At 44.0% G+C, this 14,984-nt stretch overlaps 2 protein-coding genes across 5 annotated transcripts in view; one reads left to right on the top strand and one right to left on the bottom strand.

The window, feature by feature from the left end:
• Positions 1-72: 72 nt before the first annotated feature.
• On the top strand, positions 73-5,082 carry rnasekb (ribonuclease, RNase K b). The gene is made up of 3 exons (XM_080014358.1): positions 73-211; positions 3,605-3,687; positions 4,274-5,082. The coding sequence occupies exons 1-3, from the start codon at positions 134-136 to the stop codon at positions 4,416-4,418; spliced, it is 306 nt and encodes a 101-aa protein (XP_079870484.1). The 5' UTR covers positions 73-133; the 3' UTR covers positions 4,419-5,082.
• Positions 5,083-7,887: 2,805 nt separating this feature from the next.
• Positions 7,888-14,984, bottom strand: part of arrb2a (arrestin, beta 2a) — a 28,579-nt gene continuing 21,482 nt past the window's right edge. Inside the window, exons 13-17 of one of the 4 annotated variants that reach the window (XM_080013348.1) lie at positions 14,830-14,913; positions 12,172-12,195; positions 10,370-10,446; positions 9,699-9,753; positions 7,888-8,251 (exon numbers count right to left, since the gene is read on the bottom strand). In XM_080013348.1, the coding sequence (XP_079869474.1) occupies positions 8,164-8,251; positions 9,699-9,753; positions 10,370-10,446; positions 12,172-12,195; positions 14,830-14,913 (328 nt within the window). In that variant the 3' untranslated portion in view covers positions 7,888-8,163. Of the gene's footprint in view, positions 8,255-9,698; positions 9,754-10,369; positions 10,447-12,171; positions 12,196-14,829; positions 14,914-14,984 lie in introns of all 4 variants that reach the window. The other 3 variants (XM_080013347.1, XM_080013350.1, XM_080013349.1) reach the window with 3 other exon arrangements.

The raw sequence follows: 14,984 nt of genomic DNA on the forward strand, positions 1-14,984 counted from the left end.
GTCCCGCGTTTCCGATTGGCCGCCTGTGTTCCGCCCCGTCCTCCCTTCCTCGCCGTCAGCAGGGGGCGGGGTTACCGCGACGGAACGACGGAAGCAGCGACCCCCGCGCCGGACGGAACGGATCCAACGCAAAATGCCGTCGCTCTTATTTTGCGGCCCGAAGATGGCCGCATGCGGGATCGTCATCAGCATCTGGGGCGTGATCATGTTGGTGAGTAGAGGCGCGGGACACGGACGGGGCCCAGCTGGGCTGGCGGAGTCAGTTCAGCCTCGGGGCGGCCTGGCCTGGCCCGACACCGACGTCTCCTGTTGTCGATACAGCAACCGCAACGATTACCCCAATAAACCCGCCCGCTTCCCTCGTGTGCATGCGAACGGAGCTGCGGCCGCATGGCCTGCCCCTCGGCCGCCCCCGCTCCTTTTCATTCGGGGCTCCTGCCAAGCGGCGTCCCGTCAAAATTGCACCCGTCGTTGGCGAAGTGACGCCCCGACACGACACGACACGACACGACACGCAGGGCGCACTGAGCAGCACAAGCTTCGCGGAGGGAAACTCAAACACATCTGTCAGAACCCGCTGCGGTGGCGCAACGTGTGAGTTGTACGTGTGCGGTAAAAACAACACGGGAGGAGGGAGAGGACGAGTCAGGACGAGCTAGGACGAGTCAAGACGAGCGAGGACGATTCAGGACGAGTCAAGACGAGCCAGGACGAGTGAAGACGAGTGAGGACGAGTCAGGACTTCTTCTTCTTCACCGCTCGGTGCTTCCCGCTGCTCCCCAACGAGATGCTCACTGCTGCCACCGGTGGTCGCAATGTATATTACAACAACATGGTAGTTGTCAGGGCCCCCGAAACAGATGAAGTTGTTGAATGAGTCAGGATGGGATGTATTAGTATTAGTATTAGTATTAGTATTAAGGATGTTCTAGTATTAGTATTAGTATTAAGGATGTTCTAGTATTAGTATTAGTATTAAGGATGTTCTAGTATTAGTATTAGTATTAAGGATGTTCTAGTATTAGTATTAGTATTAAGGATGTTCTAGTATTAGTATTAGTATTAAGGATGTTCTAGTATTAGTATTAGTATTAAGGATGTTCTAGTATTAGTATTAGTATTAAGGATGTTCTAGTATTAGTGTTAGTATTAGTATTAAGGATGTTCTAGTATTAGTATTAGTATTAGGGATGTTCTAATATTAGTATTAGTATTAGGGATGTTCTATTATTAGTATTAGTATTAGGGATGTTCTAGTATTAGTATTAGGGATGTTCTAGTATTAGTATTAAGGATGTTCTAGTATTAGTGTTAGTATTAGTATTAAGGATGTTCTAGTATTAGTATTAGTATTAGGGATGTTCTAATATTAGTATTAGTATTAGGGATGTTCTATTATTAGTATTAGTATTAGGGATGTTCTAGTATTAGTATTAGGGATGTTCTAGTATTAGTATTAGGGATGTTCTAGTATTAGTATTAGTATTAAGGATGTTCTAGTATTAGTATTAGTATTAAGGATGTTCTAGTATTAGTATTAGTATTAAGGATGTTCTAGTATTAGTATTAGTATTAAGGATGTTCTAGTATTAGTATTAGTATTAGTATTAAGGATGTTCTAGTATTAGTATTAGTATTAGGGATGTTCTAATATTAGTATTAGGGATGTTCTATTATTAGTATTAGTATTAGGGATGTTCTAGTATTAGTATTAGGGATGTTCTAATATTAGTATTAGGGATGTTCTAGTATTAGTATTAGGGATGTTCTAGTATTAGTATTAGGGATGTCCTAATATTAGTATTAGGGATGTTCTAGTATTAGTACTAGGGATGTTCTAGTATTAGGGATGTTCTAGTATTAGTTTTAGGGATGTTCTAGTATTAGTATTAGGGATGTTCTAGTATTAGTTTTAGGGATGTTCTAGTATTAGTATTAGGGATGTTCTAGTATTAGTGTTAGGGATGTTCTAGTATTAGTGATGTTCTAGTATTAGTGTTAGGGATGTTCTAGTATTAGTGATGTTCTAGTATTAGTGTTAGGGATGTTCTAGTATTAGTGATGTTCTAGTATTAGTGTTAGGGATGTTCTAGTATTAGTGTTAGGGATGTTCTAGTATTAGTATTAGTGATGTTCTAGTATTAGCATTAGTGATGTTCTAGTATTAGTGATGTACTAGTATTAGTGTTAGTGATGTTCTAGTATTAGTATTAGTGATGTTCTAGTATCAGTGTAAGTGATGTTCTAGTATCAGTATTAGTGATGTTCTAGTATTAGTGATGTACTAGTATTAGTGTTAGTGATGTTCTAGTATTAGTGATGTTCTAGTATTAGTGATGTTCTAGTATCAGTATTAGTTATGTTCTAGTATTAGTATTAGTGATGTTCTAGTATTAGTGTTAGTGATGTTCTAGTATCAGTATTAGTGATGTTCTAGTATTAGTATTAGTGATGTTCTAGTATTAGTATTAGTGATGTTCTAGTATTAGTATTAGTGATGTTCTAGTATTAGTGATGTTCTAGGTGGTGTCAATTAGTGTGACTTGTATGAATCGTCCAAACCGATCACAAGAGTTTTTTTTTTTTTTTTTAATCCCTCCGAGAGGAACACCCGCGGTCTATGACCACGTGGCCTCGTTCTCTGACGTTGTGCTGGAAGTACGACGTGGACGCGGCTCGAGACTCCGATTGGAAAGCGCTCCAAAGCGATGCCGAGTTCACAGGCTCGGAAAACTGCAATGCGCGTCGGAAGTGATACGTTCATGGAACCCGGAAAACCGTCGGCTACCACCATAAGTTGTTTCAGACCCTTTTCACCGTACATGTGTTTGCATCCCTGTACAGTTAACTAAAACTAAACTAGGTGTTTAGTTTTCTAGTGAATTTGGTCAAATTCTTTCTTGTCTTTGTAGACACAGCATTTATAATCAACATGGCTCAGCCCGTATCTGGTGGAGAGCTACTTTTAAATGGAAAGATGCAAATCAGAATTTACCGTTGACAATGAGGGAACAAAGAGGAATGTTGAGATTCTTATTGTAGGTGTGGTGAGCATACTCTGTCAATGTGGGTGTGAGAGAGCGGCAGAGGCGCAGGCCAAGTGTGACCAGAGAAGTTTCGTCACAGCTGTTGTCTGTCTTGACGCGTTTGCTCCGCGCTGACGTGTCAGATAAAACACAAAAACCACACAGAATTTTGTTTGGCTGCTGTAGGAAAGCTTTCAAGCATTGTTTTATCACACGTTTTCATTATGAAGCTGACATAACTGCATAGGATCCTAATTACTCCAGATATAAGGTGGCTAAAAATGGCAACCATATTTTCAGTTTCGGCAACTAAAAGCTGATGCCTGGTTGCCAGCCTGGCAACCACTTTTAAAGGTTAGTGTTGAGCCCTGTAACTAAACAAAATTCTTTGCCAAAATGCCCCCACATGTATACTGTATATTAAAACCACTGACTGCTACTGAGTAGATGGTTGGATGTATAAGTGTGTAAATTCTCATTATAAACATTCTCGCTCTCTGTGCTGTGTTTTGACATCAGAGTCCTGTCATGGTTGAGATCTATCGAGCCTCATATTTCTGTGCTTTGCTCCCGTGCAGGCGATGCTGGGGATCTTCTTCAGCGCCAAGTCAGCCGTGCTGATTGAAGACGTGCCCTTCACCGAGGAGGACATCCGGAATGAGTGAGTTTAATACCAAAGCGCGTGTAGTCCTACGGCTCCCCCCCCGGCTCGCGTCGCGCTTTCAATTTGCGCCGTGAAAATGCCACTTGCCCAAACTGAGAGTATTGTAAAACGGGGTCAAAGCCTCGGGGGGGGGGGGGGGGGCCTTCGGCTGGCTTGGCACCGAATGGCGATGAGGAGCGGGAAGCCCCTCCATTCCCACGGAGTCGATCCCGCCAGCGAAAAAAGTTGCAACCGGACCGGGCTTAAAACTGAGCAAATGAGTCACGCATTTGAAATATTGACATTGTTGACGTTCTTTTTTTCGTAACGTTGGATGTCGGCATATTCACGATCAAATTATTTTATAGAGGTGAAATGCAGAATACTTTTTTTGTTTGCACTTTGCAAACGCCAGATCAAGGAAACTCGACGGAAGCCGGTGAGGTGATCGGTCATAGTGGGGGAAAAAAACAAGCTCTCCCATCTCCCCTGACGTGCGGTTACACGAGACCCGGGCGCCGTTCATCCGACAGCGAGTGCGGATTCGGTGTGAAGCCAGTTCATGATGCTTTTCCACTACTGATCATTTCGACCTCCTCCACAGCAAGAACCCACCGCAGAACATCTACAGCCTGTACAACCAGGTGGGGATCAACTGCTTCATCGCGGCGGCCATCTACGTGGCCGTGGGCGCCGTCTCCCTCTGCCAGGTCCGGCTCAACAAGCGGCAGGAGTACATGGTGACATAAAGGGCCCCCGGCGTCGTAGAGAACGTCATCTAACCTGCGCGGTGCCAGGGCGTCGTTCCACTGTGTTTGTCGTGCGGTTTCATCGGAGGCGAGGCCCAATCAGATGAACGTGAAGCAGATATTTCAGTTGAAACCTCTTTAGAAAATGTGTCGTGTTGATCGTTTCAAGGGCAGCGGGTCGTCGCCACTGAACAAGGTTATTTATTTAAGTTAAAAAGTTTTGCGTGTTTGTTGCGACGTTGTTGAACGACTGTTTTGTTGTGACTGCGTTGTGTAAAATATGAATCCCCCCCCCCCCCCACGGTTATGCATGTCTTGATTCAGGAAATTGTGCATATATACACACATATATATACACACATATATATGCATATATACACACACTGATCTGTTCATTCCAAGTTGTTTACCATTCCACAACATTGTAGTTTGTGAACTCCATGTTTGTTTTCCTTTAGAATGCGCCTGTTCACTCCACTACAAAAAGAATGTTTTACTTTGTAAACCTCACCGCCGCTCTCGTCTATATAATCTGAGGCGTTTCAGGAGATCGGTTCGACTCCCCTGTTCATCGTAATCTTCCACGCCCGCTTCCCTCGGTCCCAACAGTACCATGTACTTGTGTTTTGAAGCTCTGCGCAATAAAATGGGTGTGTGTGTGTTAGTTTTCTGGAATTATTGAACGCGCGCACGCACACACACACACACACGACAAGTCTGTGGAACGCATTCAGTGATATTTCTACATTAAAAAAAAATAACCCTGTGAAACAGGTGCAGTTGTCAGTTTAATGTTAATTTTGATTATCCCTGCACTATGACCCAAACCACAGTGAACATAACTACTGTCATCACATTTGGCCTTGACTTGGAATATTGAAAAGAAATGGCAATATATCCTGAAGATCTCACAGGAATCTCCAGGAACGGGGAGATCGTGGAAAAAAAGTTAGATATCAAATACAAACCACTTTATTGTGATATGTATTTTCCATACATTTCAATCGAGCAGCCTCCCCCAGCTCCTTTCTAAAGCGCCGCTGGGTGGTTTGTGAGCGCCAGGGCGGCTCCGAAACAAACTCATTTGAGGGAGACTCCTCACATGACACCAGAGGATGAGGTCAGCTCATTTCACCTTTAATACAAAAAGAACAAAAGACTTCAAATAAAAATGGCTAAAAACATTTGATTTCTTTATCCTTCGGCAATTAAGAGAATAAATCATGGTTGCGATGATACAGTAGAAGTAACGATAATAGTTAATAACAATGAGAACATACATATATACTGTATATATATATATATATGTGTGTATGTACACACACGTATACACACACACGTGTGGGTGTACATACACATATATATGGACACATACATACACACACATATGATTGTGTGTATATATACATACACACACACACCTTCTGGCATACGTCCCATCAGCAGAAAATGACTTCCTGTTTTTACATAATGGCATTGAGGGGGGGGGGCACGGTATCCACATCTCGGTAGAGCGAACACACACACACACACACACACACACACACACACACACACACACACACACACACACACACACACACACACACACACACACACACACACACACACACACACACACACACACACACACACACACACACACACACGGGTTGTTTAACCTAAAAGTTGCTTCATGTGTCACTGCTTCCTTGTCGTTTTCTCTTAAGAGACTCGCGAGGGGAGAGAAGAGGAGGCAGCTGAAAACAAACAAACAAAGCACTTGAAGGTGACATCTTTAAGGGGGGCGGGGGGAGCGTTTGATTTTTCTTCAATGATACAAAATAAGCTTTAAAAAATAATAATGCATAGACGCAGCAGCAGCAGACAAAACAAACATTCCTCTATTACCCCCCCCCCCCAAAAAAACAAAAAAAACTTGACTTTTGGTTTCGGCGCCGATGACAAGAGCGAGGTTTGTTGAGGGGACGTACGTTACACGCCACACGACGTGTTACCCACCCACGGCCATAAACTAACATTCATATCAGCATTAATATTTATGTATATATTTATATTAATACCAATATTAATATAAATATTAACATAAATATTAATGTCAATATTTATATCAATATAAATATGAATGTTAATATTAATACAAATATTAATGTTACTATTTATATTAATATAAATATTAATGTTAATATTTATATTAATATAAATATTAACATTAACATTTATATTAATATCAATATCAACATTAACGTTCATGCTAAGCAGCAACACGACACCTAAGCGGTCAGATCAGCGCAGCGCAAAACTAATCTCATGCTTTAATGTTTCAAAAAAATAAAAATAAAAACAAAAGGTCACCGGGCGGCGGCAGCTCGGCTACGAGCCAGACGACCGTCCCCGACAGACGGAAAAACCCAGAACTCTACTCAGACCGAGCTGCTTTAAAGCCAGAGTTAACACCCCGCCAGCCCGCCCGTCCGCCCGTCCGTCCGTCCGTCCGTCCGTCCGTCCGTCGGGTCCAAAGGATGGAGTCGTTTTTTTTTTGTGGAGCGGAGCCACGAAGGATCGTTGTGGGGTTTCTATCTTGTCTTGAAGCGAGCGTGCTGCTGCCGCGCCCTGACTCTGGTGTAAAGTGCGTTTAGGATCCAGCTGTTTCTACATGGGGAGGGGAGGGTGTCGCGGAGACTTAACATGGAGGAAAAAACTAAATAAATACACAAATATACTTGTGTGGAGCGTTGATGCTGGTGAAATCCTGTAAAAAAATTAAAATAAAAGACGAACCTCGCCGCGTGGCGTTCCCTCCCCGCGCGCCTTTTGAAACAATGCATTGGCGATAGGCGATTTTTTATTTTTTTTACAGATTAAATGCTTTTTTTTTTTTTTTTGTTCGTTTGTTTTTCGGGGTTCAAATATAGATTTTTTTTGTACAAGACTGGCGGTTGTAGGAAAAATAACGACACAGACACAGCTATTTCATTTTTCGGCGGAATAACGACAACAAAAAGAAAATCAGTATTTCTGTACTTTTCCGACCCGAACGGCGCAAGATTTGAAATGAGTTCCGTAGCTGTTGAGAAACTTCAGCGCAACTTCTCAGAGCTTTTGGCAAGACCCTCAGGCACAAAATTCTGGTTTAATACAAACTATAGTTCTGAATATTTTGATAAAAAAATACAAACAAAACAAAGGTGGCAAATTTTCATTCGATTTTTTCCACTTAGCGGAAAAATATGGCCACTTGAGGTATTAATCCTTTTTTGAGTTATTAGGATTAAAAGTGGCACATATTTTGTTAGTAATTATTTTAAATTATATATTATTATTATTAATTATAACAACAGTAATAATAATAATAATAATAAACAAATATACAAAAGAATAAAACTCAGGTTTCCTCGTGAATCTTAAGAGACGTTTAGGGACAGCCTCTGCCAAACAGAAAACACCCCCCCCCCCCCCCCCCCCAAAACAAAAACAACAAAAACAGAAGGTGCTGCACAGCTTGAAACAGAGAGAGGAGGCAGAGCGATGGAGGGAAAGGAAGCACGGTGGGTGAGCAGGACAGAAAGGTAGATTAGATTAGAGGCGCGACAAAATAAATCTAAGTCAGCCAATGAGTGACCTCCGCAAGCTGCTACGAGCCACAGCGCCAGGGAATGGATGTGCACGTGTGTGTGTGTGTGTGTGTGTGTGTGTGTGTGTGCGTGTGTGTGTGTGTGTGCGTGCGCGCAGAGTTTGTGAGCTCCTAGCAATCCTCGTCCTTGTCGTCCACGACCCCTTTGAGCCGGAGCCGAGCGAAATCCTCGAAGACGAAGTCGTCGTCCTGGGTGATGCTGCTGAGATGAGGAGAAAAAACCCCAAAGAACACTTTTAAAGAAGATGATAATATCCAAATTTAAAGAGTTTCCAGTACTTTTTCAAGTACTGTTGTTCCTTTCTCAATGACTTCATGCAAAACAAATGTCAATTTTCAATGTGATCCTTTATTCATTAATATTTGGGCTGTCAATCCATTCAAATATTTAATCAAGATTAATCGCACATTATTATATCTGTTCAAAAAGCACCTTAAATGTTTGAAGTGTATAAAACTTATATTAACATGGGAGAGGACAAATACGCTGTATAACAATATAATTTGTAATATGATGTAGGTAAATATAATATGTTTACCTACAAGACATTACAAATACATATTACTCACCCTAACCCGATAAAAATATGATAATATAATATGTTTAAATCTATAAAAACATATTATAATATGTTTAAATCTATTATGTTTAAATCTATATAAACATATAATAATATATGTTTATTGGAAATATATTAACAACCCAAAACAATGACAAATATTGTCCAGAAACCCTCCAAGGCACTGCATTTTGCATTAAAAAATATGTTTAAATGATAACATGGCAAAGTCAAGCCCAACACATTACCTGTAAAACACGGTTTTCAGCACAATAATATTATATAATATTAAATAATATTATTGTTTTCAGCGCTTACATGGTGTTTATCATGTTCTGTCCCACTCATCACCTAACCCAATCAAAAACATCAACAATGCACCAGGCGTCTGACCTCAACACTGATTGGTCTGTATGTGTCACTGTCTTGGCTGTCGCTAGCCTATCACAGGCGCTGCAAGACAAGCCTCACCGGCCGAGGCAGCGTTTCCGTTAATGGGACTATTTCAAATGGCTATAGGAGTCAGACTATCTATCTATCTATCTATCTATCTATCTATCTATCTATCTATAAATAAACATACAATATATTATTAAACATAACAGAAATATTTAAAACACAATATAATGTCACATTTAGAAAATAAATAAACCACCTATTCATTTCTTACATGTTCTTCAAAATATTTTTTGTATGTTCGTCTTCCTGCTTGACTGTTCATTTCATTTTTGCCAACACTTTTCAGGCTGTTTTTTTTTATCTTTTTCATTTTAGGTTCTATGAGTTGTTGATTAGGTTTAGTATATATTGGCAGATATAGATAGATATAATTTTTTTTTGTATATTTTCCAAATGTAATTCCAAATTTCGCTCAAATTTTCACGTCACAGTGGAGATCAGCGGTTGACGGAACGACGCCCCGTGTGCTGATCTAGAGAGCACCGGCGTTCTTTAGAAGTAGAACAAAGGGACCGGTTAAGCCACCGACATGCACACGTCTCTTTTGGATTTGGCCCACAGACAACTCTGTCACGTCATCGGGTCAGACGTCACGGGAACAACCGGTTTCGACGTTCCAATACTCACTTGGTTTCAAATTCTATCAGGTTGGTGTCGATGGGAGGGTCGAGGTCTGGCACAGCTGGACGCACGACACACAGAAAACAGAAAGAGAAGAAATAAAAAAAGAGTCATTTAGATCAACGTGGTCTTGGAAACTGCCGCACCGTCTCCATCGCAACATGCATGACAAGGGCCGAGTGAGGAAAGCCCCGACCGCCGTCAAGGCCTGGCCACCGCCGGGTCTCTGCTCTTACGCGAGATTCAAAAACGTGATGGTTCTCAGAGACTGTTTTTCTGCCTTTCACGTTAAATCAACTGCTCATAATACAACACCGCGGCTTCGTACAGGCATGTGCACTATTGCAACAGTAAATCAAATACAGTTTGATTCAATTGCCGTGATGGCGGTAGATGTGTCTCTGGTAGTGATGTAAACCTGCTGTCAAAAGCATTGCGGTAGCGTTCAACTACTTCTTTCTTTGACATGCAAACCTGCTCCAAAAAGCCCACACTTTGACCCTTGAATCACACTGGAGGAGATCGGCTTATTTTCTACATTTCCACTGTGCTGCAGTAGGTACGCCAACAAGATGCAGCAGCGTTTTGAGGCGTTCACACCTCGCAACAAATCTCGCACGACCGCGACTTGTCTCCAATTTCCCTTTTCAATGTGAGCGTGCTTGTGTGTTCCTTACCAGATTGTGGGCGGGACAGAGGAGGCTCAACAGGTTTGGGGTGCATTAACACAAACGGCAGCTCCACCGACACGTCCCTGGAGAGAAACACAAAGGGAGGGAGAGATTGACAACGAGGGAGAGTAGGGCAGAGTAAGACCATATGAGTTTGTATGGCTTTGTTTTTGGGTACGTCAAAGCTCAAGTGCTTGATCGTTTCATTTCAAGTACTCAGCTACAAACTACTCAATCGATGCAGATGCCATCAAAAAACTAGCGCAGTCACCATCTCTGAATTTTAACATGGACTTCAAGCACCACAACAAGCCCAAGATAGAGTCTGTACACACCGATCAGCCACAACATTAAAACCGCCTGCTCAATACTGTGTAGCTTCCCCTCGTGTCCCCAAACAGCTGTGACCCGTGGAGGCATGGACTCCTCCAGACTCTGAAGGTGTCCTGTGGTATCTGGCACCAAGACGTTAGCAGCAGATCCTTTAAGTCCTGGAAGTTGGAGGTGGGGCCCCCATGGATCGGGCTTGTTGTTCCAGCACATCCCACAGATGCTCCATGGGATTTAGATCCGGGCAATTTGGAGGCCAAGTCAACACCTTCAACTGTCATGTTCCTCAAACCATTCCTGAATGGCAGGGCACATTATCCTGCTGAAAGAGGCCACTGCCATCAGGGAATATCGCTGTCATGAAGGGGTGTACCTGGTGTGCAACGCGTTTTAGGTGTACGTGTCAAAGTTACATCCACATGAATGCCAGGACCCAAGGTTTCCCAGCAGAACATTGTCCAGAGCATCACACTGCCTCCACCGGCTTGCCGTCTCCCCATAGTGCATCCTGGTGCCATCTCTTCCCCAGATAAACGAAGCACACACACCCAGCCAACCACATGATGTAAAAGAAAAAACGTGATTCATTAGACCAGGCCACCTTCCTCCATGGTCCAGTTCTGACACTCCCGTGTCCATTGTAGGTGCTTTCAGTTGCGATGCACTGTGTGTTCTGACATCTTTTTATGATAGCCAGCATTAACTTTTTCAGCAATTTGTGCTACAGTAGCTCTTCTGTGGGATTGGCCCAAACGCTGGCTTCTCTCCCCACGTGCGTCAATGAGCCTTGGACTCCATGACCCTTTCGCCAGTTCAACGGTCGTCCTCCCTTGGACCACTTTTGGTAGGTACTAACCACTGCATACCGGAAACACCCCACAAGACCCGTGGGGCAGTTTCATCTGCCGCACGGCACCCGAGTGGCATTTTCAGGGCGCTCCGACACAGACAATGGAGTAAAAAAACACACCAGTTTTATTGTAGAGAGTGGGCAAGGTGGAACAAGCCCGGAGCAGATGGAAGATGTGTCACAACAAGGGCTCCTCCTGTCTTAGTGTGGGGATGGGGGTTTAACCTGTTGCTTGTTGATCAGTCCAACGAGCAACAGGCATTAAGCCACACTGATCCCGGGCCCAATTACCTTGACCCAAGACAGGTGTGGCTGCTTAAACCACACCACCCCCAGTACACAAGACCTGTGGTTTTGGAGATGCTCTGACCCAGTCGTCTAGCATCACAATGTGCTCCTTGTCAAAGTGGCCTTTGACCTTGTCAGATCCTGACCACGCCCATTTTTCCTGCTTCCAACACATCAACTTCAACAACTGACTCTTCACCTGCTGCCTCATACATCCCAGCCCTTGACAGGTGACACTGGAACCAGATGATCAATGTTATTCACTTCACCTGTCACTGGTTTAATGTTGTGGCTGATCAGTGTATCTGGGCAGAAAGAAAGAAAACAAACACGTGTTTACCTCTCCAGGACGCCACTCAGGAGCCTGACGCCGACAGGTTGGGGGGGGGGGGGGGGGGGGCGGACGAACAGAGACAGGAGAGACAACACAAAAAGCCACAAGTGAAGGAAGGTGAAATGGGGAGCAAAAACAAACCACAAAGCACAAACTCAACCTAAAAAGAGGGGGGGTCTAGGTGGACGGTGGGGATGCGCCAAAATAGTGACTGTCTCAAGAACCATCTTAAGGGGAAGTTTACAGGTTGGGGCACCCGGTGCTGTGTGAGGGAACGATGTGGCAATAGGATTTAAGTTTATTTTTTAAATTATTTTTATTCAGAGTTACAGCTGGACTCATATTTAGAAATGCAATTAGCCACTCCCACCTAAAAACCTGACACGCCCACAAACTTGAACGTGATGTCACATGGGGGAGACAGGACAGAGCTAGCGCCACAGTGAACGGAAACTTGGCGGGAGATGCTCAGAGTGTGTTTTTATTTTAGATTCACTTTTCTTCATTAAAACAAGAGTTAGTCTTCAAAAAGTTTTTTTTCCAAAAATGAGTCTTGGAAAGGGGGGGTGGGTCGTCTTCTAATCAGAGCCGTCTTATAGTCGTGTCCATACGGTAGATTTATTCCCCAGTTTCCTGCTGGTACAAAACAAAAAATGTAAACATCCGCTCAGGCTCTCCGGGTGCGCAGAGCCCCGCCCCTTAAACCGCAGAGAGAGGCTTAGAAGACGACAGGGTGTGTTTTTATTTCAGATTTAGATCACACCAAAATAAGCGCTAAAAATAGGCGATTGACACCTTTCCCCATTGCCAGGGGAAATGCGTTTTTTGTTCTTCTGGTGCACGCCAGAAGAGGGGCGTGTCATGGTTCCAGTGTGATTGGGAACAAACCCGTAGAGACAGCAACTTAAACAAACAACAACATAAAGCTGTAAAACTTGGGGGGGGGGGGTATTTTGAGCCGTTCAAAAGAATCTGATTGTTCATGAACGACCCAACACCGCACGGGCACGGATACTCCATGCGGCCGGTGTGCGAGCGTGCACCAGCCGGTACACGCGGCGGGGAGCGTGGGGGCCCTCCGCCGTTGTCCCCACACTCAACATTTCAAGGTCCCACATGCGGGGGAAAAAAAGTGTAATTTCTGATTTTGGATTCTAAATCGAATGTGAAACGGGATGATACACGGATATTCCTGTCTATTAATACGCCAACCCCCGGAATTTCAAAAGGGGCCAAAACCAGCGGGTTGACCCGAGCGTCCTGTTCACATCAGAGCCGATCTGAGGTGGAGGCAATTAAAACCCGGGAAAAACCCGGGTCTCAGGACAACAGTGGAGAACCCCCACGCTCCCCGCCGCTGACGGACCGGCGCGTGCACCGGCCGGTGCGCGCTCGCACACCGGCCGCATGGAGTATCCGTGCCCATGCGGTGTTGGGTCGTTAATGAACAATCAGAGTCTTTTAAACGGCTCAAAATACTATTTTCTTCAAGTTTTACAGTTTTATGTTGTTTGTTTAAGTTGTTGTCTCTACGGGTTTGTTCTCAATCACACTGGAACCATGACACCGAGACTCGGGTTTTTCCCTTCCCCACTGGTAACAAATGACGGATGTTAGCAGATGCAACATGGTTTTTGCCGCAGTGGGAAAGGGGTAAAGGTTTTCCTTCTTGAGCGAAACAAAACCGCAGTGTCACCCACTTCCTTCCGTTGTCCTCTTTAACTTCACCGCTGTCTCCGTTGGTATGGGACTGGATTTCTTGTGTAAATACTCTTTACGTCTATAAAATAAATCATCAACACAGTCCTTCACCATCCTATATAGCTGTGAAACCAACTGAGTGACCTGCCGACTGACTACCACCGCGCTACTGCGCTGTAACAGACGACTAAAATAAATAAAGTAATTTTTTATCCGCAAACTTAAACACACTTAAATTTTTCCTGTATTTTTGCCGTTTCTGCCTTTCAAAATCAACTTTTTTTCCCCCCTCAAACCATCTTCTCCATAGGCCCAAGTGTGGAAAGTGGAAAATGGAAAATGCGTTAAAAATGTATCATGAGCTAATCTCTGACGTTATTACCCCGAGGTCAGATATTATGGTTTGCATTCAATTCGTCGTTCGGACCACCCCGTGAACAAGTCTGCTATTTTGGCTCATCCCTAGTACATTGGTAGAACGCGGATAGATACACAGCTGCAGCGGGGGTACAAAGCAAAGCATAGCAACCCTAGAGAGTATAAAGGTTAGACAATGACAAAAAGAAAATCATTGCAAACAAAGACTGAACAGAGGGAAAGGAGAGAAGGAAGTAGAGAGAGCGCGAGAAGACAAACATACTGGCGAGTATGGGGGGGGGGGGGGGGAGGGTGTCAATGGGTATTGGGCATTTCTGTCGCTGGTCCTGCGAATGTGTACATATATACACTAAACCAAATACATCGCAACTAGCTTAGCGGACCAGTGAGACGCACGTTACTCATCAGAGCGTCTTCCAGCTTATGTTTGTGGCGTCGAGGGCGCTGGCTTAAGTATTTAACTGGCTGCTTCGTAGGTGGGTGGAAGAACACTAAACGGCGCCCCCTATTGGTCGTGTCTTCAGACTCGTTTTTTGAGACGTGTGTGCGCGCGCGTGTACATGCGTGGAACGGGGATCAACCTACCCTCCGCGCGAGACGACCAGCTTGACTTTGACCCTGTAGGAAACCAGTATGCCCAGAACCTCCTTGTTGGTCACGTCCTTCACTCTGAAACGCACACAAGGCCACAACGTCTGGCACGGGACGAGCCCACGACACCACATACAGCGTGGAACGCA

Source organism: Zeus faber, assembly GCF_960531495.2.
Source record: "Zeus faber genome assembly, chromosome: 14".
Classification (NCBI taxonomy): domain Eukaryota; kingdom Metazoa; phylum Chordata; class Actinopteri; order Zeiformes; family Zeidae; genus Zeus; species Zeus faber.

Excerpts from the sequence above, each read along its gene's own strand:
- rnasekb (XM_080014358.1), top strand. The coding sequence starts at position 134 with ATGCCGTCGCTCTTATTTTGCGGCCCGAAGATGGCCGCATGCGGGATC. Across the intron at positions 212-3,604 it reads TCTGGGGCGTGATCATGTTG|GCGATGCTGGGGATCTTCTT; the intron begins GTGAGTAGAGGC and ends GCTCCCGTGCAG. Across the intron at positions 3,688-4,273 it reads GAGGAGGACATCCGGAATGA|CAAGAACCCACCGCAGAACA; the intron begins GTGAGTTTAATA and ends CCTCCTCCACAG.